Below are 26,356 nucleotides of genomic sequence, written 5' to 3'. Positions count from 1 at the left end.
GACATGCAAAGTCAACTTACCTCTTCCCTAAACTGGCTGTTCAGCCATATGCACTTGAAACTCCTCCGGTTTTCGAAGTCCGTGATTTTCATTTTGAGCTGCAGAGATGTTTGGAGAAGAAAAGAGATTTGATTTAGTCCCTCTGCAAAGACACCGAAGTCCTTCCGTCACTGCAACATCACCATTAACTTTTATTATTATTATTATTATTATTATTATTATTATTATTATTATTATTATTATATATTACATTATCTTACAAATTATTACTATATGATTATTATAATTTGTATTCTATGTATTATTCTTATATTATAATAATAATAATAATAATAATAATAATAATAATAATAATAATTTTATTCTTATACTCCGTCCCATCTCCCTGGAGGGACTCGGGGCGGCTTACATGGGGTCAAGCCCGGTCATGACAATATAAAAACAAGCAGTAAAACAAATCAAACAACAATAAAACAAGTTATAAAAACACATACAATACATCATGATAAAATCATGGATAAAATCTGAAATAATAATATCTTGTTTTTCTCTCTCTCTCTAAAGAGCGCCCCTTACCTGCTGATAGTACAGTTTCTTAGGTTGCCTCGGCTTAAAGAATTGCAGAAGATCCCTCAAAGTCCCATCGTAATTATGTCTAAGTGGGTTGCCTGGGCCATCTCTGTAACTGAACAAGAAGAGAAATGAGGGAGGAATCGCATTCTACAACGTATATCGGTGTGTAAGTTTGCCACTGTAAAAGCCATGGTGAATTTAAACCGTCAGACGCCCAGGAAATATTGTGGTGGAGCAGTTAATAAACACATTACAATAACAATACATAAGGGATAAAACTAGAATCATACAGAAGTCATAGAACTGACATAACACTATGTGAGCAATGGGAAAGTTGGAGGGAGTCAAGATGTGGGACCAGAAGATGTGATAAGACAAATGTATTATGCTTTTAAATGTTTTGGAATTTTCAAAATATTTAAATAGAGAAACATTTCAAAAGGAAAAAAAATAAAGTTTTAAAATAAAAAAGAATTGCAGGAGATTTCTCAAAGACCCATCGTAATTATTTATGCCTTAAAAGGGTTTCCTGGGCCATCTCTGTAATGAGGGAGGGATTGTATTGCAAACATTGCATTGTCCCTCTTTAAAACACATAGCTGACTTTGGATTCACAAGATCTGTCCTTTGTGCTACAAATCTCATCCCCCCACCCTCCGGTGTGAAGAGAGGTTATGAAGAAACCAGACGGCTCTTTAGAAGGCATCAAACTACAACTCTCAGCAACCAAAGCACCAACATCATGAGGGGCCCATTAAGTGTTCCTTCGGGAGTGATAAAGGATTCATTCCGACGAATGTCTCTTACCCTTGTGACTTGAAAAACTGTAGGAGCATAGGATCAGTATTAAGCCTCTGGGCGACGGTCTTGGCAACCTAAGGAGATCAAAACGGAAGGAGATGAAAGATCAGAACTTGTATTTCTGATGCAAAGAGTGGCCCAACTCAGGGCTCCACACTTGAGCAGCCTGAATAGAGCAAAATTTCACATTTGCTTGTCTGAGAGAAGACTTATGCTCCTACAAAATAAATCTTCTCTCACTAGAATACATATATACACAGGTGCTGGAGTTGTTGTTTTCCAAATGGATTGCCCCCAGATTCCACTAACCAAGTGCGCATACCTGGAAATAGTTCATCCTGTTGGACAGCGTGACCACGAAGCCAGGGTCGTTCGGGATGGTTTTGTCACAGAAGATGACGTCGACGCGGTGGTACAGGTCTCGGAAGTACTCTTTTGCCGTGGGCAGTTCGCTGTTGTCGTTCTCGGGGTCGTCTCTGTTCAGAGGAAAAGACCAGAGGCATTAGGTTGATGACAAAAGGGCCATGAAAGGGTATGGACAGTTTCTGCGCATATAAGAAAGAGAAAGAAGAAAAAGAAAGAGGAAGAAAAAGCCGCAAAGGAGGGAAGATACCTTTAGTTTGCAGGCATGGGCACACTTGGGCCCTCCAGGTGTTTTGGACTTCAACTACCACACAATTCCTAACAGCCTGTTAGGAATTGTGGTAGCTGAAGTCCAAAACACTTGGAGGGCCCAAGTGTGCCTTTGCCTTCTCTAGTGTGATGAGATCCTAAGAATGGTTACAAGGATTTCGTTCATTATTATTATAATTAGGATTATTTATTTAATAAAGCGGCTCAGTAGGTTACCTACTTTTGAAACACGATGATGTCACCGTCCATGAGTTCGTCCAGAGCTTTGTCGAGGGAAACGTCATAGTCTTGAATCCGCTCTGTTAAATTCGGTTTAACTTCCTGAATCCAAAGGGGGGGAAAGGAGAAGAGAAGAGTTCAGGAGGAACAGACAAAAAGAAAATGTCTTTCCAATCCAAAATACAATTACTGTATGTACTCGAGTATAAGTCTAGTTTTTCAGACCTTTTTTAAAGACTGAAAAAGCCCCCCTCGGCTTATACTCAGCTGAGGGTCCTGGTTGGTTTATATTTGGGTCAGCTTATACTCGAGAATATATGGCACATTGATTATTTTTCTCTATCATTGTTGCTACTATTAGATTTATTTTACTCTATTTTTATTATTAATACATTTATTATTTCACTGATCTTATTATTATTACATTTATTATTTTACTCTATTATTAAATGCATTATTTTCCTGTATTATTAAAAAGACACATAAGCACATTTACATTGAAGAAGATGAGAATCATGATTTGATCAGAGTTGGACAGTCTTATCTTAAATTTGAGCTTTATGTAAATATTCAAAAACATTTAACCTACGGATGCCTCAATTAATGTAATTCTATTGGTATCTATTTTTATTTCTGAAATTTACCCCTCGGCTTATACTTGAGTCAGTGTTTTTGTGGTAAAATTAAGTGCCTCGGCTTATATTCAGGTCGGCTTATACTCGAGTATATACGGTAGTTATGCAGCTTTTATTCAGGGAGCAATATACAGAGGAAGACAGCTGTGTTTGACTCTTGGCCATGGAAACACACAGTGACCTCAGGTGGGTCACACTCTCTCAGCCGCAAAATGGAAGAGGAGGAAAAACCAGGTCAAGAAAAGCCTCATAGCTGTGGTCAGCCTAGGTCAAAAAAGACCTGAAGGTACACAACAAAATAGGGCTTGACTACCCAACTTGTGTATCCAGGAAGCATCCCAAAAGACAGCCATTATGAAGACTGTAGATGTTGTTTGCAGGAGCCAAACCAATTTGTATTTAATGTATTTATTATCCTCAAAGGGGCCAGAGAATAGGAGCATGTGAGCAACAGAGAGATTTAGGCCTCCCTTGGAATAATTGCCTCTCCTGAACGGCCGCTCCCCCTTATCTAGCACATGCCTTTACTGTGTTGGATGGAAACAAATGCTGGAAAGGTTCTCCAAATGACCGACATCCTGCGCAATGCATGAAGTCAGCAGTTTGCAGAAGTAGAAAGAATCCCTTTGGCTGCCATGTAATGCATGGGACTGAGGTGGCCGATTCTGAGCAGCAGTACACAAGTGAGAATGAATAGGGCTTGCTATGAATTTCTCATGCAGATCTCATAAATACATAATATCTAAACATTACTACACTGTTAAACAATCCAAAATGGACCCTTCTTTTTTACTTCTGTCATGCTGCCTTTAAAGGAACCCGATTCCAGATTATAAACCAATCAACTTTCGCCTCTCCTTCGCTAAAGATGTTACAAATACAGGAATGTTTCGTTCTTTCCTTCCATGAATAATTTCATTCATTAAATATTGGACCTCAAAGGCACTTGAAACAATTTATTTCAAAAGGAAATGTGCTTGCATCTAATTCAAAGTCAGGCCGTTTCAGATTTTTGATTGCAAAAATCTTAACTGGGTTTAATGCAATGCATTTGTATACCCAAGAGTTTGCAGAATTTGGGACTGTGTTGTGCATATCTCACAGTAATTTTGAAGTGTGGACACTATTTGACATAATTTACATTTTATCTTCTTCCAGGAAAGTTTGCTAAATGAATGGCTGTTGCAAAGATATCTAGCTTTTATTTCCTATTTTTAAAAGGATTTATTTATACAGTAGATAAACATAAACGGGCCGGCAGAATGTTGGATAAGTGAATATGTTGGATAACAAGGAGAGATTAAGGAGAAGCCTATTAAACACCAAATTAGGTTATGATTTTACAAATTAAGCACCAAAACATCATGTTATACAACATATTTGACAGAAGTAGTAGTTCAATATGCAGTAATGCTACATAGTAATTACTGTATTTATGAATTTAGCACCAAAATATCATGATGTATTGAAAACATTGACTACAAAAATCATAGAATCATAGAATAGTAGAGTTGGAAGAGACCTCATGGGCCATCCAGTCCAACCCACTGCTAAGAAGCAGGAAATCGCATTCAAAGCACCCCCGACCGATGGCCATCCAGCCTCTGCTTAAAAGCCTCCAAAGAAGGAGCCTCCACCACAGTCCGGGGGAGAGAGTTCCACTGTTGAACAGCTCTCACAGTGAAGAAGTTCTTATAGAAAATGCGTTGGATAATCCAAAATGTTGGATAAGCGAATGTTGGATAAGTAAGACTCTACTGTATTATAAATCTCACTTAATTTACAGATATATTTATTCAATCTCTTCTTTTCCTTCTCACCCATAATCTAAGTTAACAAACCCTATTTTTCTACCCACCCATCCATCTACTTATTTACCTATCAATGTGTTATCACTATACAATAAATGCATATTTATAATAATAATTGGGTTATATGTTACAATCAAAATACATTTCTTCAAATGGAAGTTAACGAACAGGAATTGCTCCAAACCTCATAGAGGATAAGATTAGATTCTTGGGGAAATCCTGCTCTCTCACACATAACTGGCAGCAAGTCACCTTTGAAGAAAGAACAGGAAAACGGACATCATTACTGCTTTGGTAACGACCCCAAAAGACTAGTTCTAAAAATCTTTCCAAACATGACATCCTAGCACGAATGGGGAAATTACATAACGAAACTACCCAGTTATCAGAATTTGGGATGCTGGGAGAGGGAAGAAAACTAGAGATGTAAAATAGTGGAGTATTTTCCACAACCTTAAAAAAATAATGCACAAATCTTGCTTCTTCCAGAATCTGGATTCAGTGCCACATGCTGCTGTTGCCACTCTGTACTAAAATGAATCTAGGTAGACTTCTATACAATTATCATTATTATTATCATTACCATTATTATTACCCCACTTTTCTTTTAAAAAATACTCAAAGAGACTAACAGAAAAACCAATACAATACAATTCAAAACCCAAAAAACATACTAACAATAGAATTTATACCAACTCACTTTTAGGACTTATAAAGATTATCCATGACAAAACTCTCTAATAGGGTTGATGTCAGGAACTTACGTATTTTGCAGGATATAGGTGTGTAGATATGTCCACAGTAGTTTAAACTCCGAGTCTTTGGGTCATACATTTTCAAGAACAGCATGACATCATCTGAAACAGTGCAGAAACAAGACTTGGTTTTTCTCTCCATAGAACAAACCCGACATTTCAGAAGCGAATCCCCTGATCCCTTGCCCTGCAAGCTTCTCCTCCGGAGGCACATCAACCTCCTTAAGCGCCTACTTACGGTCTTTGTCAAATTTGGGCAACGTTGCTCCTGTTGCAGCCATTTCTGGGTCGACTGTCTCCAGGAATATTGTCCATGGATTTTCATTGTCACTGAGTTCAATCATCTGCATGGTCAAAGAAGGGAATCCACATAATTACTCAATCCCAAATACGGTAAAACTAATCACGACTTCATTGCACAATAGTTGCTGCCACATCATAGTCGCACCCCCATTTTTGGAGGTGGCAAAAATTGTATCTTTGTCTCCAACTGTTTGGGGCCAATTACCCCTTCCTTCCTTCTCCGAAGGCAAGGCTGTTTAAAAAACCTAGAGGTCCCTGGAGCTCTGCTCTTTTCCCCCTCATTTCTCCAAAGAGCTCCATTTCAGATTTTGTAAAATGCTTTGCTTTTGGAGAAAGAAGGAAGAAAGGACCTCCCCCCCCCCCCACTTTCTTCCTCCTTGGCAAAAAACAAACAGGCTGGGTCATCCCTACTTGTCCTTCTCCTGCCTTGGAGGTAAAACCAGCAAATAAAATGCAGATTTTTTTATTAATCACATAATAGTCGCACCCCCCCTTTTCTGGTAAAAAAAGTCAGATAAAAATTGATAATGTCATCAATACAGCATTAATGCAAACAGTTTTTATATAGTTCTAATTACATTTTGAGGTGGAAGATGGAATGGAATGAGAATCCAATAAAAACATACAATTAAACTAAAAATCTGTTTAAAGTTTTATGGTAACATGATTTGACTGAAATCTGCAGAGAGAAATGAGAAATGGTCCTTAACCAGGCCAAGCTAGGGACCCTAAAATGATCAACTAAATGGAGATACATAATTCATCAGGAGCTTTTTACAGCTGAGTGCAATTGAAATGTGAGAATTAATATCCCCCCAATGCACACTCACGGTTTTATTGCCGTCGGCTTCATTGTCTAGCATGGCCGGCCTCTTTGTCCCGTTGCTTCGCGCCTGCATGGGCCACAGCCGTATTTGATCTTGTGGAAAGCCCTGCAAAAGAGGAGGTCAGGAAGAAGCCCTAGTTAAACGCACATGGAAAAGAAATGGCACCACGCAAAGAGCATGCAAGCGGAAGGCAGGGTCTTGCAGAAAACACTCACCATGGTTTGAGAAAGGTTCTGGACAAACTCTGCAAGTGTTGAGTTCTTCAAGACTTTGAACACAGTATATTTCACTTTTTCTTCATCGTACATGTCGTTGCCTTGGTGGCCACAGAACTGGTCCTCTGTTACGATCTGGAAGAAGATGGGCCTTTGGTTAATAGGATTGCTAAGGAATGAACGTGGCTTCGCAAGTGTGAGCTTAGCTCACCATCCTCAAAATACTTGGCCTTGCAGCCATTATTTAACCCAATCTAACGCTCACCCTTTTTGGTTAAATGACCTCGTGAAAATTAGATTCGCATCACACAGTAATCTTAGTGCTGAGCCAAAGCTAAGATTACTGTGTGATTCTGCACCTGGCGCTCTTCTTTGAGGGACCTCATCTCAATACTATGAGAGCCTGGAATGTGTAGTTTGGTGAGGCATCAGCCTTCTTTGGCAAAGAAAGCTCAAGGCCTTGTAAAACGACAGTCCCATGACTCCATAGCATTGAATTAAAGCAATTAAATGGGATTAATTTTAGATGCATCCCAAGGTTTTCCTATATATTGCTGGAAGCTTTGCTGCTGTAACATTTGTTTTTAAAGGAGTTCCAAGCAGACAGCAACTGTAATGGCCAAATTACAAAGATTGCTCTTTCTGTTGCTGCAAATTACATTAAGCAACAACTACATTTTATGGTTTCAGGGTTTTTAAAATTGAGGTGTGCATTAGATTCGATGGCATATTAGACTCGAATCAATATGATATATATGCCACTAAGTACATAAGTACTAACAGTACTACTTCAGAGGAGCCAGCAAGGCATTGCGGTAAGAACATAGAGCCCCCACTGCCAACAGGGAATAGAACAGTGTCATGATTTAATTGAGTAACATTGGATATAACAGAGGAGACAAGTTGGGTTTTAGCACAAAAGGGATCCTAAGTCCTGGGTTTTTTTAAAAAAATGTTTGAGTCCATTGAGATGCAGCCTTTCTCCTGGATGAGGTCCCAATTCCCACCAGAGTGCTGGGCTTTGGCTGCAGAGATCCGGATTCAAATCCCGCTCAGGGATCCTGTCAGCCGGCCATTCCCTTGCCCTGACCATTTTCCCTGACCATGAGCCACTATGAGCTTTGCAGAGAACAATTAGAAGGGGATTAAAGGGTTCAGAGGAAGCAATGTAGTATTTGGAAAACAGAAAACCCCAGTACTGCTCCTTGCCCAATCTGACCTGCACTTGCATGTAGAGATGAGCCTCCTGCCTCTCCTTCCGCTTTTGGGCCTCTATTCGCTTCTCTTCCTGAAGCCGTTCCACGAGTTGCTGAGGAATGTCGTGGTCGGTGACAGCCTGCAAAACCTCACCTAAGAGAAATTAACAATTAAAAAATAAAAAATGCAGGAAAAGCACAGTCAAAGCCTCCCTGACAAATGGTCATTCAGCCTCTGCTTAAAAGCCTCCAAGGAAGGAGCTTCCATCACACTTTTTAGAGTACCACTGTTGAACTGCTTTTCTTATGGTCAGGATGTTCTTCCTACTGTTGAGGTGGAATCTCCTTTCTTGTAATCTGAACCCATTGCTCCATTGAGTCCTAGTCTTCAGGGAAGAGAACAAGTTCTGCTCCCCCTTCCTTAGAACATCTTTTCAAATATTTAGACATGGCTCTCATGTCTCCTCTCAACATTCTCTTCTGTAGGCTAAACAGACCATCTCTTTGAGCCGTTTCTCATAGGGATTCACGGTCTCCACACCACTGTTCATTTTAGTCACCCTCTTCTGGACACGTTCCAGGTTAGAGTCAATATTCCTCTTGAATTGTGGGGCCCAGAACTGGACACAGGGCTATTATTGCAGGTGAGGTTTGACCAAAGCAGAAGAGAGTGGGACTTCCCTCAATCTAGACACTATACTATTGATGCAGCCTAGGATTGCATTGGTTTTTTAAAGCTGCTGCATCACATTGTTGTCCGCTAAGACTCCCAAGTTCTCTTTCACATGGACTCCTTTCGAGCCAGGTGTCACCCATTTGTATCTGTGCATTTCATTTGATCTGCCTAAGTGTCAAACTTTGTTTTGTTAGTTTGGGCAAATCAGCTCTCTGATCTGTTAAAGTCATCTGAAGGTAATCCGCTATGCACACCTATCCTCTGGTTTTTACCCATATTTCAAACATTAACAGTTTTCAATGTAAACACTTATTAACAGGCGGTATGAAGCATCTGCTAAACACATACATATACATCACTAAGACAGTTTGGTTTACATTTCAATAAATAAGTGGCCCTTGTTATCCATGACCAAAAAACAAGAATATGCATACGTACTTATATGTATATGTATACGTACTTAATTTTGACTCCCTGATATAAACCAACATATATGCATTTGTACAGTGCCGTACAGATAGGTCATCATCGTGGCCTCCATAGTTATGCTCAATGGCTTCTTCTTTTGTACACCGAGAGACAACGTCGTCATCAAATTTACACCACTGTAGGGGGAAAAGGCAAAGAGTTGATATTGTATCTCAACAACAGGTACAATACATTGGAGAAAAAAAGTCCAAACTTGGGTATTTCCACCCTAGTAGTGACATTTATTACATTTATTACCCCACCTCTAGCTGCAAGGAGAACTGGGTATTAACTTTATTATTCTCAATAATATTAATAACAATAAAATTATCCATGACAATGTGTAATTACAGTATTAATAATTATTATAATGATGGTATAAACAACAACAACATCAACAATAATATATTCTATCAAGAATAACAGCAACTATTTACCCTGGGATACTTCACATGCTAATAATTACTGAATGGATAAAAAAATTACAGAATTCTATGCAAACTCTTCAGCAGTGATTTCAATTCTGACATTTCGAAGACCACCTATTTCAATGCTGTTTTGCAATCTCAGAATCAGCCTCAGTTGTAAAACTCAAGTTCATTCATTTGAGAGAGAGAAAATCAAACTTCCCTGTTATAGACGCAAAAGGAATAAGAAGAGTATCCTTTTCTTCCTTTTAATATTTTTGATTTTAATCGGGAATGGCCACTCCTGAGGGTCAAACTTCTTTTTAAAAATGTAGAAGTTGGCCTGGAGAACCCAGAGATTTCAAAAAGAGGTGATCTCCCAGGCTTTTTAAATTTGGGGCTGTTCCACTTTTATGGGTGTCCTGTGTTCCTAAGTGGTGGCTGTATTGTATTAAGGAAGCATAGAAGTCAAATCCCACTTTTACTTACTTTTCCATCCCCTTTGGGGTTCAAGTACACTACATAATGTCCACCATGGTTATCCCCGCTGTGCACAAGCACAGCGTGAAGGATGTAGTTTGCAGCATCTTTCGGATCTGTTTTTTGCAAGAACTCATCCAGAGGCAACTGGTCTGGAAATTCAAACCTGAAAAGAGGAAAAAACAAAACAGAAAGTAGAATGTAAGAAAAAGGCTTACGTGAGGTTAGTATTAGGCATGGGTAAATAGTGGGAGTAGAAATCAAAACACCTGGAAAGCCGAAGTTTATCCATGTCTGGGTTACTTGATATTACAAAGAGAAAATAGGTTGAACTTATTTCTTACAGAGTTGGAATGGATCTTCTCCAAGGGCTACCCAGTCCAACCCTGAACTCACAGCCAGAAAAAGCACAATCAAAGCACGGCAATAGATGGTCATCCAGCCTCTGATTAAAAGTTTTCACAGAATAAACTGAAATGTCCTGATTTCAAATGGTGGACATCTGTCATTCCAAAATACGTTGTTTTGGGCTTCAAAGCGATGTGGTTTTTATTTACCTGTCATTTATCTTGATGTTCTGGTCTGTCTGAGGATCATACATGAACCTCATGAGTTGCAGATGCAACACCGGTGGCAGCGTTATGAATTTCACACCTTTCTCGGCCTCCTGCGTGTGACCGGGGATTTGGGGGGGGGGGGGGGAACAAACAAGTATTGACAACTGAACTCCTGTTAGGCAATGAAGCAATTTTACTCACAAAACGGTGATGAGCTGTGCATCACCTAACAAGAGAGAGACTGTCTCTCCAAACAGACCCGTCATGAGGCTTTGTGTACCTGCAAACCGTGTTCCCCTGCATCGTATTTGTTGTCTCCATCCAGCTGTTCCACTGCAACGTAATCGATGAAGGACTCAAATACTGAAAGAGAGAAAGGAAGATTCATCTTAGCCGCTTGGGGAAACCCAAAGAAATGGTGCTGCTATATAAATAAGGCGAGAAGGCTCTCAAAAGAAGAGGGTATACTTACTGTTCTTCTTTCCCTTTATACTTAGTTGGATGTCATAATAATCCTCTATTCGTTCAGACCGGTAGTCTACATGTTTGCACTGGATATAAGACTGCAAAACAAATAAAAGAGCAAGGTATTTGTTGATGCCAATAAGAACCAGAGCATTCTTAGTCCCTGAAGGCAAAGAAAAAACTTACCACCATTTTGCCCCGGAATAATTTCGGGATCGTGCCTTCAACACAGGTGCCTTTCATTTTATTTTCAACGTTGTCAAGCAGCTGGAAGAAAACATAAGGCATACATTAGTTAAGGAAATGTGTCTTATGCCTGTATCTTTGTGTCCACATATATAACAAAGAGAAATAGTAGAATGAGAGGAAATAATACGTACCACTCGACAAAGCTCTTGGACGTCATGTTGCATGAAGCTGTCTAGCGTCTCCCATCTTTATTTAAAAACCAAAACAAAAATGGCCACTTAAGAAATGATCGCATTTGGGGGGAAACATTGAGAAGTATCAGAAATGTTTGTTCAAAACAAAACAATGAAGGTGCAATTAACAAAAATGAGGAGGGCTTTCTAGTGATAATTGTAACATTTCATAATTAGGTTTGTTTTCAGTGAAGGTAATAGTTGCCTAGAGTCCTTTAAAAAAAAATAGAACGGTAGGAGACAAATGAAGTAATATAGAATCTGGAATGATTTAGGTTTTGTTCTTGTGACTTGGCTTCTGTCAAAACACTTGACCACTCTTTGTTTGTATGCCCCAAATATGATAAGATACGGATGTAACACATTACAAAATTCTGTATCTCCTGAACAATTCTGATGCGTCCTTTTGCAAGACTGTTGCAAGTTTTATTCACAGGATTAGTAATTTTTCATCATGCTCTTCTTTTTTTTATCTGCAGCTTTCTTTTGTTATATATGTCGGTGCTGTGATCTTGTTAGTGTATGCCAGTAAAGGCTGTTGTAATATCAAATCAAGGAAATGTATAATGCTTCCTCAGGAATGGATTGTACCTCTATGAAAGTATAAACTGATTTATAATCACAGAACAATTAAAAATGGACACTACTCAGGATAAAATGTAAACACGGGAATGTTTACTTTACAGTGGAGTCTATATTAAATTCAACTAATACAAAAACTAGTTTTAAGATGCTCAGATGAAACCGCTGCTCCACCACAGAGAGTGACCTGATATATCTTGCCAAAAAAGTACTCACCCAAAGGATTTTGTTAGCTTCTTCGTTCCTACTGGCTTGTCGCTGTGCTGAAGCTCATAGAACACCCTTTGCAAGGCTAAAGGGACACTTTTTGATGAATCATCCCCTTCTGTGGGCATCATATACACAGCCTTTAAAAAGGATTGGTTCAATTAGAATGATAGAGAGGGGCATCCCACACCTCTCTTTGTTTCTTCCTGGATTCAAGCAACGATCGCACAGAACATCAGTTAAAATATTTTGCAATAACTGTCCAAAGATTCCTTTGAAGTCTGGAGAATACCTCAGAAAGAAATAGTGCATATAATGGAAAGTTTTTGGGAAGAAGAGAATTAAAAAGCTTTCCTTGGAAAGATTTTTTAAAGGGTGATGTTCTCCGTGAAAGGTTATGCGTTGAAATAGGGTAGTTTTTGGGTCTGCGGAGGGACAGTCAGATTAAGCCTGTGCCTTATAGGGCTTACACTTTGCATTTGGTGGCAAAGAAGCAATGGATGATTGAAATATGTATAAAAGACAATGGAATTAAATTGGTGTAATTGCCCAATGTCAGCTCTTAGTGCTGGCAGAAGAACAGATTGCCTGCCCCTTTCTCTGAGGCAAAGACTGTGACTCAAGGCTGAGAATGTGACTCACTCAAGACAACAACTTATCAATAACTAGCTTTTGTACCTGCCGTTGTCAGAGTATGCATTTTGCATTTTCTTATGCTAATTATGAAAAATACTCATTGTTAGCATGTTATGATGGCTACGCAGCACAAGTATGAATGCATTTTTCAGGTTTTAGTAAAGAAGCATCACATTTGTTTTTTCATAATAAACAAATGTCTTAATGGATATTAATGGAAACTTCCCCCCTTTTATATATATGGTTTATTTCTCAATAGTTTATTTATATATTATACCCTTATCTGTAAAATGATGTGCTAAAAACCTATCTGTGGCCTGAAGAGTTTCGCCTATTTGAATTTCGTCCCCTTGCTGCTGACGAGTGGTGCAGGTCTGCTCTATGGCATTCTTTTGCTTGCCTGGTATTTATTCTACTGTTAATGCTTGCCTTCTGGCACCTGGCCTAACCCTACGTGAGATCCTCCTGGCGCATGGGCTCTTGGCCCAGTATCATGGCAGCAATGCACAACCACAGCCACAGCTGCAAAGTGAAGCACAGATCAGCTAAAGGGAGATATAGCCCAGCTACTAGAAAACAACAGCAACAACTAAAAGAGAAAGAACCCTTCTGACAATAAACCCTTTACACACTGCATGAGAACTGGGGATAAAACACATCACTTCCTGGCTCAGGTTATATCATCTGTAAACTACTGGAGCTGAATAATGGCTAAAACAATTCAGTTGTATATTGAGAATGGGGGGATAAAAACCCCTCCTGCTTACCTTCCGTAGCTGGTTTGTGAAAAATAAAGTCTGTAACAAACTGTTCATGTAGCAGGTTGCTCCCTGGTTCTTCAGCCCCACGTAGCCTGTGTGCTTCTTGGAATCCCACCTATGACAAGCATAGGGCCAGGTTATAATAAAGGGAGATATAACAAATTAAAACCTATTTCCAACAATGGGATTCACAAGCAGCCCAGAGCCTCCAGTTGTTTCCAACCGCATTGATTAAGGGAAGCCTTATCAGCCTCCTACTTACAGATTTCAACCCTTTTTCTTATGCCATCATTGTTCCTTTCAGCTTTCTTTGGGTAAAAGACCTCTAGCCATGGCGAAAGAGCTCTGGAGTGAAGCCTTGCCTCAAAAGGTGCAAACGTCACTACTCAGTTTTGTTTCTCAAGAACTCCTGGAATAAAGGAACTCTTCCCTGGCACTCTGTGGGCTGGGCTATCCTCATCAGAGTTTGTAATGTTTAATGAAACTACCGAAGAGGGGGATGGCACAGACTTATTTCCATAGTTCTAGGAAGTTGCTAAAGGAGCATTATATTGACTGGAAAGGATCCTCTGTTTCTAAAATGGACCAATCAACATAGAGTGATGTCCAACATGGACAGCCATTCCAAAGCAAGAATGGGTACACGCTTTTCTTCTCCATTTCATGTTTATTCTCCATCAACAACTGTTAAATATCTATGTGAACATGGAAAGAGTAAGGGATCTTCAATGGAGAATATTCATTATCCAATATCTTTTCCATTCTTGCTTTTCTACCACTCTAGGATAAACAAACAGCTAACTTGAGATTTTATAAGTATTTGTAATCCAAGTAAAAGTGTAATTTCAATTAAACATAACACTGAAGGGAAAATATAGCATCTCTATAGTTGGCAGACCTATCTTTCCAAAAGCATATGCTACTTACGCCACACCATGCGGAGCGTCAGCTTGAACAGAGACTTCAAAAGTTACTTTATCATCTTCTATATAGCCTTTATCAGGATCAGTAACTTCCTACAAAAGAAGAAAGATGGACAACGGGAGCATTACAATCACCTGCAGAAATGTCTCTTGGCTTCTGCCCTGTTTGCAAATCAAAATCTTGCAAAAGAATTTTATAAATTATTTACTGAATGATACTAGCATGCCTCAAGTGGTCAACAAATGGCCATTAGATGTGAGCTTGACAACTGCATATACATAAGGAGAGGGGAAAGGGACACATATTTGCTTCCCTACAGAGCCAAATTGGAACTATCTCTCCATTTCTAACACAAGTTGATATGATTATGAAACTGGTAGAACAGTGGGCATATACACACTGTATTTTCCCATATAACTCTGCCGAGGTTTTGGGATTTGCTGAAAAAGTCCCTTTCTCAGTCTTGCAAGCATCAGATGCATATTTGGTGCAGACCCAGAAAAAGGGCCTTTTGGTGACAGCATTCCCTTTAAAGGTGAACAATGCTTAAGAGCTTAACACAAGGATCATGCCACTATACCATTTTATGTGCATTTATTTTATTTTGGAAACACACTGTTCTTCCTCTTTTACACCCATGTTGTCTTCATAATGACCCTGCAAAGTGAGTTAGGCTGAGGAAGGGGGAGATCATTTGGCCCAATGAGTTGGAGCCCAGTCTTTTCCTCCGTTAGCTAATGCCACATAGCATCTCAAGGGACCCAACCCCATCACTTACGCTCCATGACATGAAGTTGGAAAAGCCCCAGTCATTCTCCTTGTGAAAGAATAAGTGGCTGATACGGCGGCTGAAAGATTTCTCATCGTCCTTGTAATTGATGATCTTGAGCACTGCTTGGGCATGACAAGACCACGACCTGCAACAATTAGGAGGGGAGAGAATGCTTGACATGCAAGAGGCAGAAAGGACCCTCGTAAACTGCGCTCTGCCAAGCCCTGACTATTTTTCTTCTTGTCAGATCTGAGATTTAAAATTTGTCTATGCACTCCTGGAGGCATCAGTAATTATTAATACAGCAGAAGACATTTGGGAAGAAGCTCTGCCTCTCAAAGAGCTGCTCTTATGGATTGCTTCCCACAGAAATTTTCCATTCCGTTGGGCTGCTTCCTCTGAGATTCCCGAGAATACTGCAGCCCTGAAGCGATGAGAAACACTCTGAACTAGTCTTAGAAAATTGTGGTTACAAAGTAGTGTCTTAAAGCAGAACTTTCCCACTCACAACTCCTTTTGGCCTGAGAAATTTTTACGTGACCCCAGTATACAGGCATATAAAATAGATTAAAAACCAAACAGTTACTGGTGATAATACATTAGCATGGGCAAGACTTGCTAAACTGACTGATTTGCCTGGATCGTATAGCTGAAGCAATTTCTGAAGAGTCTACTGTAAGCACGGCACGTTGTTACTCATGGATTTGAGTAAATGAGTAGAATTCAGAAACCTTTCAATGTTGCCAAATTTTTGGTGGCCCCACCACTGAGGGAATTTGGGGTTGAGACCCACAGTTCAAAAAGCAGTAACTTAAACAAGTTACTTTGATTCATTACATTTTTTAAAAAAGTAATGTGTTAAACTGTTCAATTACAGGTGTCAGCAAGTCCATGAACCCAAATCAGGCCTACCCAGTCTTCCCAATGGGTCTCACAACCCATTTCTCTCCTCACAGCATCGGTACACACTCTTGGCTCTCCCGCAATACCATTCCTATCTGTTGACATTCCTCTCGTGTTGTTTTATTATGTAGGGATATGCATACATCTTAAGAAAGCGCAAAGACAATATGGAGATTAAAAAATGCATAAATTGATCTGAAGGGTCTTACGTGGAATCAGACTCAGCATTGCACTGAAGAAAGAATCCTACACTTTTTTGGTGCGGCCGGTCCGGGTAAAGCCGGGGCATCACCATGATCTTCCAGGGCAGGTTTCGGACAAAGCAGGGGGGGCTCAGGACTGATTCGCTCAGCCGGTTAAAACGCTCGACCGTGAACTGAAAGGTTGCTTCTGACCGCCAACTTGTGTCTGTGGAAGAGGATGAGTACCATGAAGCAGCTTGGTTCCCCCCAAAACACCAAGTCCTTGCTCCAACGTGAGTTAGCAAAACAACCCAATATTTCAAATTTACCAAAGGGCTAACAAAACACCTTTGGTACTGACGCACTGCTCATGGCAAAGGACAGGCAAAGTAAGCAGGAGTGTGACTCACCATCTTCCATGTCTTCTTCTGTGTTGTTGTGGCCGTCAGCCATTGCCACATTCCCATTGATGACTGGATTTTGAGTAATTCTTGGTGGATCATCAGCATCTCCAGCTGGTGAAGTCAAGGGGAACAGGAGACACACCATTACCTGGATTATCCCCCAGTAGCACATAATGGCAAGTCAGATTCAAAACATACCATTTAAAATGCTTTAAAAATAATCCCCTAAACTAAGATGGACATTCATCATACTGACCACATCAGCCAATACAAGATGACATATTGCATGCCAAATCACTCTACAGGTTAAGGTTTTATATGCCTTTTAAAATTCTAATTCTGTCTGTTCTTTAGGTCCCTCTTTTCCCATTAAACTGATAGTAGATTTGAACATGCTGCCACTCCTCTCATTCACTAATAAAGCTTTTATCATGTAAGGACAATATTTGTCTGAGTTTATCGAGTAGCACCGATAACATTAAAATAACATTCAGTCGCCTATCTACACCAGCTTCCCTTCAAGCAGTGTGATCCAACAAATTGATATAAAATAAGTTGTTACCCTTTCCCCAGTCTATGTGAACAAAGTGGCTTTCAAATGGTATTCAGCACCCAGGACAGAGCCTCAGCAGGACTGGTGCAGAAACTACCACTAGTTAGTTCATGGTAAAAGGATGATGCTAAGATAGTGCTAAGACAGATGAAGTCTAAATGGATAATATATTCAGAAAAAAATGATAAAAGGGATATCTCCAGTTATAGAAACTAACTACAAAGTGGCCTGAATCCTGCTGTCAGTTAAAACTAAAAAAGGCCTGCCAGATGTGTAGAATTGATCTATATGTTGAATCAGTATTTGACAGTTGACTCAATGGGTTGACTCTATCTGGGGACTAGCTAACAAGAGTACTTGGATTTATCACAAGTAGCAAACAACTGGGGGCCTCCGATCTGCTTCAAGGCCACAACACCAGTCCATCTTTGGAGTCCAATAGCAGTCTTAGAGTCAATTTTCATCAGGATAGTAAAAAAGCACGGAGTGAAAGGGTTCAACTACACTCTCCTTGAGCTGGAGTTCTGATCCGAATTGGTCAGACATATGTACATATATGAATCATTTGGATGGGACATCTGAATTACTCTCCCCCCACCCTTCACTTTAAAGAGAAGCAGCTGGAGTTTGACCATTGCTGGAGCACTAATACTGCACCTGCTTGATATAAGGTTTTAACCATTGTAATCCACAGCCCCAACATAACCTGGCTCTGTCATAAACCAGACCTCCAGAAGCATCAGTTACAGCATAATAAAATAACGTGAAAACTCTTCTGGAAATAATAAGAATGAATATTGCAAGAAGAAAACTCTGAAATGTGAGTGAAGACACTAAAAGCTAGCAACAAATTTGAAAAGGAGAAGGATCCTTAACTTGACAAACCTCACAGATGACTTTTATATGTATCCCACCCACACTGCAAATGAATATAGGGAACACAGTGCTACTCAATGAGTGATACGTAAGTTCAGGAAACTTTGGTAAAGACGGGCACTCATGGGGTGGAACACAAGTGGCATTGTTGAAGCACAGGTTTGTAATTTGAGGGCGGATGTTGGTTTGCGACACTACAATTGTGTAACAACACAGAGCACGCCAAATAAAGGCCTTTCTTCATATGTCGGTGACTATACCCCTGAACATAGTGGGAGTGGCATCTTTCACATCCAGCCATTTCAGTTCTGTTAAACTGAACTGTAGCTACTGCCTTGCATTTTACCCTTAGATTGGCACCAAGACAAGGGAAGTGATGCCAATGAACCAAAGTTTCTCCTCCAGTAATTTGAGAAACTTCTGGATGTTGTGCAAAAGCAGAAGAATTGACGGCATAAGAGTTGAACTAGGTTTCTACTGATTTAAAAACAATAGCAAGTGCAGAAATTAAGCACTAAAGAATGGCATAACATCTATCAAATGTGTCTAAGCTACATTGCCGAGAGTTGTAGGAAGAGTGATTATTCTAAAATTATATAATTCCTTCCCAGTATCAAGTGGTCAAGCTGAGGGTACTTTCTTCTAATTCAGTGCTACACAAAATGTGTGGACTGATGCTGATCTATGAACAGCTGCCTGTCTTTAGACGAACTTGCGGGTAAGTAAGAAGTAGTGATAGCCAACAGGTATGAATACGTTGATAGTCCTTTGATACATCGAGTAAGAAAAGCCCAGTGGATCACCCATATCCCATAGCTTAAGAAACACCATTCTATGCTTTATAAAGTGCAACAACATGATGGAAACTTCAGCATGGAAACTCTGTCTCCCTCTTTGTCTAAGTGCTACAGGTTCTAAAGTTAATAAGGAGTAGAGGCAAGAAGAAATGCAGCTTCCCTAAACTTAGGGAACTGCATTCTTGTTCTCTTTTCTAATGAAGCTTAAAAAGCTTAGAAGAGATCTGCTAGCATTGGCGGAGTTATTGCTGCTTTCTCTTAAAAGTCTGAGCCTGCTCCTCTATTGCCACAGCCATTGATATATTCTTAACGCCTGGAAGTAGTTGTTAACAGCTTCAGTAACAAGATAAGTGTGAGAAAAAAAAGTTTTCAGAATTGCTAAACAGCAAGGAAAATGCCTCATTAATTCAAAAAAAAATTAAGGGAAGGGGGATTCCATATTACAGAAGAAGTATTTTAGACTACTGTTGATGTTTTTTAGATAAAATACAACTTAGAAGTTCATCTGACAAGGAATGCAATCCTGGAAGGAGACAGAGAAACCAACCGTAACAAGAAATCCAATGGTCAAATTCGGAGTCAGTTCATTATAAAACACCATTCTGGAATTGTCAGATAACTACCTCAATGAGGCAAAGGCAAAGATGCCTACAAGGCATACATGGAAGCCTCCCTGAGACCACATCTATCAAGTCGTCTTGAGATAATTATGGTGGAGAAACAACATTGGGGGGAATCAAACCACAGCTCACTTTCTGGAAGCCTGCTGCACACTGTGGTTCGAGTAAAGTAGAGTAGATTCAATAAGCTTGGCAACTAACCACAAAGTTGAACTGCTCTGCAAGAAACAGATGTTGTTGTTTTTTTTTTTCAAATAAAGTATGAAACAGACTGGCAGTCCCGCTAAAATCTTTTATGGATGCAAAAGAAAGCCAGATCTGAGGGATGCACACAGCAGTCGATGTCCATGGATCAACCAGTGGCTTTCAACCAGGTTTGGAAAAGCTCCGATCGTTCAAACCCACATATTTTTAGAATTTGTGAAAAGGCATAGAAATGCGGCATCTTCCTCAAAAGGCTTGCCATCAAAGCAACCAGGGGGACATGAGAGTAATAACCTCAATTACTCTTTTACCATATCGAAATGGTGCAAGCACCAAATATTCAGGCTATGCCTCAAAAATTAATGAATTGATTTATATATCAGCCAGGATTCTAAATTCTTGTTATTCCCTCAACCCATGTTGTCATCGTCAAAATAATCATCATTTCTGACATGTGAAGGGGATGGGGGAATAACTATCGAAAATGGGGAAAATAGTTTTCCTCCTTCAACCCCCCCACCTAAAATGGACTATCTTTCTCTGTTGTCTAGGCCCCCTTTTGAAGGCCACCTGGGTAATGGAACAGTACCCAATATATTTTAAAATATAAAATATTAAAACAGTGTTAAATATCATGAGTATTAAAAATAATTCAGCTAATTGCTCAAACTGATGTCAAATTTCCAGGAAAGAAAGTAAATAAAACCATAACATGGGACAAATAAGAGTACCTATCCCTGGTACACTGAGAAAAAAGGTCAATCTGTCTTTTTGTAGCATTCATCAACATTAGGTTCGTGTGGCCACAAATCCCACCCTCATCCTTGCTATGACTTTAGTGAAAAGTGTAAACCATTTTCTCCCAAACAGTATTCTGAATCTATCAATAGGGATTCTCAGTATCCTCTCACATAGGCTCACTGTCCCTGACTCTGCGGCGGATCATCTGAGGACACTAATCCTGTGAAGGACTGCCATGCGATTCCCAATACAACCTGATAGAGCTGAACGGACTCCGTAGCAGCAAAGTAATCAGCTGTGTTCTGGCCAGATAACCAGTTTGCATCTGGTTACAAGGATCCCCATAATGCCACCCATTCCCTCCTTTCCATGGATGTTGTCAGAAAGGAACATTTATGTCACTTGGCTTCCATGTCAGTACTGAGAGAACAGAGAGAATATTACAGATAAAGGTTGTCTTTGATCTCCAGTTTCCCACAAGGAATAAAAATTTAATTCCTCAAGGAAGAACCTGTAGTCTGGCACAACAACAAACCCTTCACAAAAATATGTGCGGACAAAAAGGACGTGTGCTACGTGGATGTATTGGAGCACATTATTTAAGGATGGTAGAATCAAGCATTACTGAACAGGTAAATCAATTGCCAAACATACTGCATAACCTTTTAAACACTCATTAATTCCTATCTCCCCTACCAGTACATACATACAATACAATACATAGTAAAGATGCTTCCAAAAGATCATGTCTGCCATATTACTGTATTACTCAAGCATACTGTGTCATTAATTTCCATCTCCCCCTACCAGCACATAAATACATACATACATACTGTATATAATACATAATACATGCTTCCAAATTTCTTAAATGATCATGATTGCCATATTACTGTATTTATTCAAGCATACCATGTCACTGAATCTAATGTGCACCTCAGTTTTCAAAACCCTGAAACCAAAACAAAATATTTGCTACCGAATGTAATGCACACTTTTTGTCATTTGGCAAAAAAAAATGTATGTATTATAGTTGCTGCCTGATTAAAATTCTTTTTTTTTAAGTGATAGGACACCAAAGCTTCTAGCAACAGAAAAGAAAAGCTTGGGGTGGTTCTATGCTATAGAATTAATCTACTTTAATTGCCTTGATTCAAGGCTATGGGATCATGGGGGTTCTAGTTTTATAAGGCCTTGAACCCTCTCTGCTAAAGAATGCTGATGCTTCACCAAACTACAGATCCCAGGATGGCACAGCATTGAGCCATCGCAATTAAATTTGAGGTAACATCCCTCAAATAAGGGCTCCAGATACAGCTCCTGAAGCAGTTTCCCCTTTTGCTTTGGCTTACCACTAAGATTGTTGTACTATGCAAATATAATATTACCCTAATTTTGGAGATAATATTTAACCAAAAAAAGAACATTAGAGTAAATTGGGTATTTCTATGATGCCAATAATGTAAACAAGGAAACCAATTTGGCAGTGGTACAGAAAGAAGCAAAGGTGGGCTGCTCCCTTATAAAATGGTTTCTAGAATGGTAAACTCTATTGGTTATGCTCTTTATATTCCCAAGGGAAAATGACAAACAATGAGAGCATTACAGTGTGAATGACCACTCTAGCTACAAACAAAAATTAAGGGAACTGATCCTTTCATTGTAAACAGTTCCCAACTTTCCAGGTGTTTCTAGGAGGTCTTGTGCCTGAAAAGAGCACTACCAGTAAACATAAACAAAGATCGGGGTGGACAAAGTCAGGCCCAAGCCTATTTCCGCAGTTCTGTACTATTTCCAGAATTTCAAATACAAACAAACAAATTGACATTGTGCTTTGCAATCAGATGCCAATATATTCAATATATTTGGAAAGAAAATACCACACTGTGACCAAAGAGAACGATTACCACGCAAACATATAAACATCCTTATAAACAAAAAAATCTGATAATCAGTGAGGAGTTACAAAAGAAGAGATTTGAAAAAATAAAATCAATGGGCATGAGATAATATTATTTCTTATGTTTAATCAATGGTTTGTTTCTCTGTAGATATTTCCACTATGACTTTTTCACCACAGTTATCCACTTTGCTTGTAACACTGCAACTCCAATACAGTATTGTTTCATAATACCTTTTGAATATATTTGGGTTTGTTACCCACAACACAGTTTTGCTCTTAGGTTAGTTACTTCTGCAGGGTTTTGAATATCCAGTCCTGGGGAGAGACCATATGCCTTAGGCCAGGTCCTCTGGACTGATGATTATTGAGGAGGGAGAAACCAGACTAAGCCAGCAGAAGGCTTGAAGGCCCTTTTCCCTTCCCCATGCATGGATGAATCTAGTCAGGATCCATATCCCCCGCTACCACACATGGAAACAAGCTGCAAACGAGTTAAAGAGAAATCTCTGGAGGCATGACTCCCATCTGAGCTGTGTTCTATTTTTAGATGGCAAGCAGACTTTTAACTGGTTAACTGCAGCAATTAATTGATTACTGCATTAATTCTGCATTAATTCCAAATCAGATTATGTTTGAAGGCTTGGACCTCTGAGGGAGGCAGAGAAAAAAAACACATTTTAAAAGCAAACTAATTCACCAGTAGTTTTTGTTATTGTTCTGGATGCGCAATGATCACAGTGGGTGATTCCAATCTTCAAGCATCGGTTGGTGAACATATATATTTAAAATATATTCATTTCTAAACAAACGTTGCTAAAAGGACTGTAGGTGATTGTTCCTAGAGTATAATCTTCCTTACAGAAAGTGAACTCACATTTATATCTATGTGATTTTCTGTAGAACACAGCTTACTTGCTTTCCATTTACCTAGTGCTGTTTCTCATAAACTTATATAAAATGAGAAAATTCCTTACAAATAACAAAACTGCATGAACATCAATACCGTGTGAATATGAATATTTCATGCTTCACAGCATTATGGTTCTAAAAGAGACTGCTTCACAAAATAAATTCAACAACATTTAGGTTTTATATGTCAATATAACTGCGGTTAATATGTTATTTATGCTCAATGTGAAGCACAAATACCTCAGGATTTTTATAATGTATCTATCAGTAAAGGCTTACTGTCTTGCATTAATTACAACTCTTAACAAGCAAACATTGGTTGCATCTTCTCCCCAATTAGGACATCCTTTGGAATCAATGTATCGACAGCCTCTGCCTTAAAAGCAATGCCTTGCAAAAAAACGTGAAGTGTCCCTATATTTCTCCTTCTGCCAGGAGAACCAGCCGAAAGAACCTGTGCTTTAGCAAGATCAATGAAACAAGAAAAGCAGAGTGTAATAGCTAGATCAGGGCCTTGGTCACTCCTTAGAACAAGAGCAATCTGTGTACTGGTTTTGTTGGGAAGAGGTGCAAGCTGAGGCAAATCAGCTACATGTGTTTCTTGGGTGGTATCACATCATTAGCTCGATTCTTAATTCTCTACTATGAGTTACACTTCTCTATAAACCCTATTAAAATTTGTTTTTTAAAGTAATCTTTGCTGAAGTAGCCATGCAAAAAATGTATACAACTTTCAGATTTACGTAATCAAGAGATTAAAAACAAAAAAGTTAATTTATGTAGGTGCAAAATCCAACTATCTTCTTATGGTACAATTGTAAGCATGAAAAAGTCTTTTAGGAGAAGTGTTGAAGTATTTCCAGTGAAACATAATATTTTTGAGGGGGAAAAATGGAATGACATGAATTGCAAAATAATACACAAGCAATAATGTCTGGAGTGGGATGAGCCATCTATAATATTTCTTCTGCTCTCTTACAAGAATGAGCATTAAAGAATGAATACAGTAGGCCCTTGGTATTCATCGGGATTGGTTCCAGGACTCCCAGTGAATCTCAAAATATATAGATGCTCAAGTCCAATTATGCATAATGGCTTAATAAAATGGCATCCCTTATATAAAATGGAAACATCAAAGTGTGCTCTTTTGAGTATTTTAACTTGTGGCTGAATGAGTGACTACAGTTTACACATATCCGAAGGGCTGGACGATACCTGGCAATATGTCTCAGCCATTTTGCACTTGGATAATAAAGTTTCAGAGCTTTTTTAAAGGTAAAAATAGTCAAGGGCCCAATACAGACTCACCTTTTGACCCAATTCCCAATCTGCTTCATTTCCAATTAGATTTATATCACAGCCCAAAGGTCAACAAGGCCTAAAATGAAGGACGGTCAACTTAACACAACCCAACGAAGGCACTCATCAATGTCCACAATGAGTACATTCACAGCCAACCTTTGCCCCCAGAAAACATTCTGAGCCAATGTTTGTACAGAAATCCCACTGTTCTTTCTCTTAATTATCACCTATTAAAGGGCCTTATCTTAAAAAACACAAAGCCCCTTTCATTCACAAACCAGCAACCATTCTTTCTGAAGTATGATGTTGCCTGACATAAAAATTGTTATCCCAACAAATAGAGAAGGCAGCACGTGCATCTTTCACCAGCTGCATTTCTAGTTAATGAGTGTAATGAGTCATTTGCTCAAGTTTTTCTTCAAAATAATAGACAGCAGAATTAACATGAAGTGCAAAGGAGGAGCAGGAGAGACAGGAATTCAATTTGGAGGAGGGTTTCAAACCAGAAGACGTAATCAGCAGACATGCTTTTTTGGGTGGATGTGTATCCATCTATGTTTCTGGGCGATTTCCAAGGTGTTCCCCACTTTCAGAAAGCCTGTGATTTTCACTGATGACAGACCTGAACCAAACTTGGCAAACAGACCACCCTAACCCCAATGACCAAAAGAAAATACTGAAAAGGTTGGGGGGGGGGATTGACCCTGGATTTTGGACATGATTGTTCATCCAAACCAAAGAGTCCTGTGACTCCCGCCAACAACGGATCTGGACCAGCTTGGCACATATACCAAACATGCCCAATTTTAAGTACTGGCTGGGTTTGGAAAGAATTGATCTTGGATGCAGAGAGTTGTAGTTCACTCACATCCAGAGAACACTCTGAACCCAACTAACAATGCATCTGGATCAAACTTGGCACACAGACCTAACATGGCTAGCTTTAATAACTGATGTGGTTTGAGAACAATGACAGATGTTGATGGGAGTTGTAGCTGGGTACAAACTGTAGAACACCAGCATGTATATTTTTCTAACCATCATACATATTAATTTTTTTTAAAATGCCAGAGTCAGGACAAGTTGGAGCTCATTCCCAGTTTACTCCTGCCTCTGCTGCAACTTCCAAACATCCTGCTGTGCTGCTAAATCAAATCTAGCCAAACGGGTTCAACTACTGCAATTCTGAGACACACCATACAGTTCTACTGGGACATTAAAAGGCCAAACAGGATAAAACCAAAAGCCAGTTGCCCCAAAGGCGTTAACACATGGGCAACTGAACCTTCCTGGCAGGTCCTGAGAGATCATATGCCTCTGATACAGGTGGCAACATATAGCAATTGTGACTAGTAGCACTGAGAACCTTAGCCTGCATGAATTAGTCTAATCCTCTTAAAACCATCCCAGCACTGCGTCCGGCAGGAGAACCCATAGTATAACTATGCCCTGAATGGAGTATACCTTTTTCACCTCAACAGAGTTCATTTCAAAGTTTAGACCTAGCAAATAAAAGTTACTTTGACCTCCAGTGACAACAATGCATGTAACCTTGAGGAACGACAATGTAGCATCAAAGGCTGGTACAATAAAACCGTGTTTGACTATACACTAAAATTTCAGTTTATTGTTAGGAG

General features: G+C 39.4%; 1 protein-coding gene across 4 annotated transcripts in view; it reads right to left on the bottom strand.

Moving 5' to 3' along the window:
• usp7 (ubiquitin specific peptidase 7) overlaps nt 1–26,356 on the bottom strand; it is a 50,801-nt gene that overhangs the window by 7,274 nt on the left and 17,171 nt on the right. For 2 of the 4 annotated variants that reach the window (XM_062964323.1, XM_062964321.1), the window contains 24 exons: nt 16,821–16,925; nt 16,438–16,636; nt 15,332–15,470; nt 14,557–14,645; nt 13,636–13,744; nt 12,242–12,372; nt 11,402–11,456; nt 11,208–11,288; nt 11,029–11,119; nt 10,837–10,919; nt 10,557–10,666; nt 10,009–10,165; nt 9,105–9,249; nt 7,992–8,122; nt 6,773–6,907; nt 6,561–6,662; nt 5,666–5,771; nt 5,437–5,529; nt 4,857–4,924; nt 2,228–2,328; nt 1,697–1,850; nt 1,381–1,448; nt 577–685; nt 21–98 (listed from right to left, as the gene is read on the bottom strand). In XM_062964323.1, the coding sequence (XP_062820393.1) occupies nt 21–98; nt 577–685; nt 1,381–1,448; nt 1,697–1,850; nt 2,228–2,328; nt 4,857–4,924; nt 5,437–5,529; nt 5,666–5,771; nt 6,561–6,662; nt 6,773–6,907; nt 7,992–8,122; nt 9,105–9,249; nt 10,009–10,165; nt 10,557–10,666; nt 10,837–10,919; nt 11,029–11,119; nt 11,208–11,288; nt 11,402–11,456; nt 12,242–12,372; nt 13,636–13,744; nt 14,557–14,645; nt 15,332–15,470; nt 16,438–16,636; nt 16,821–16,925 (2,639 nt within the window). Of the gene's footprint in view, nt 1–20; nt 99–576; nt 686–1,067; nt 1,120–1,380; nt 1,449–1,696; nt 1,851–2,227; nt 2,329–4,856; nt 4,925–5,436; nt 5,530–5,665; nt 5,772–6,560; nt 6,663–6,772; nt 6,908–7,991; nt 8,123–9,104; nt 9,250–10,008; nt 10,166–10,556; nt 10,667–10,836; nt 10,920–11,028; nt 11,120–11,207; nt 11,289–11,401; nt 11,457–12,241; nt 12,373–13,635; nt 13,745–14,556; nt 14,646–15,331; nt 15,471–16,437; nt 16,637–16,820; nt 16,926–26,356 lie in introns of those variants that run through there. The other 2 variants (XM_062964322.1, XM_062964324.1) reach the window with 2 other exon arrangements.

The sequence above is a fragment of the Anolis carolinensis genome, unplaced genomic scaffold, assembly GCF_035594765.1.
Source record: "Anolis carolinensis isolate JA03-04 unplaced genomic scaffold, rAnoCar3.1.pri scaffold_13, whole genome shotgun sequence".
Classification (NCBI taxonomy): Eukaryota; Metazoa; Chordata; class Lepidosauria; order Squamata; family Dactyloidae; genus Anolis; species Anolis carolinensis.
The sequence above is the reverse complement of the archived record's forward strand: the minus strand, read 5'-3'. Positions and strand labels throughout refer to the sequence as shown.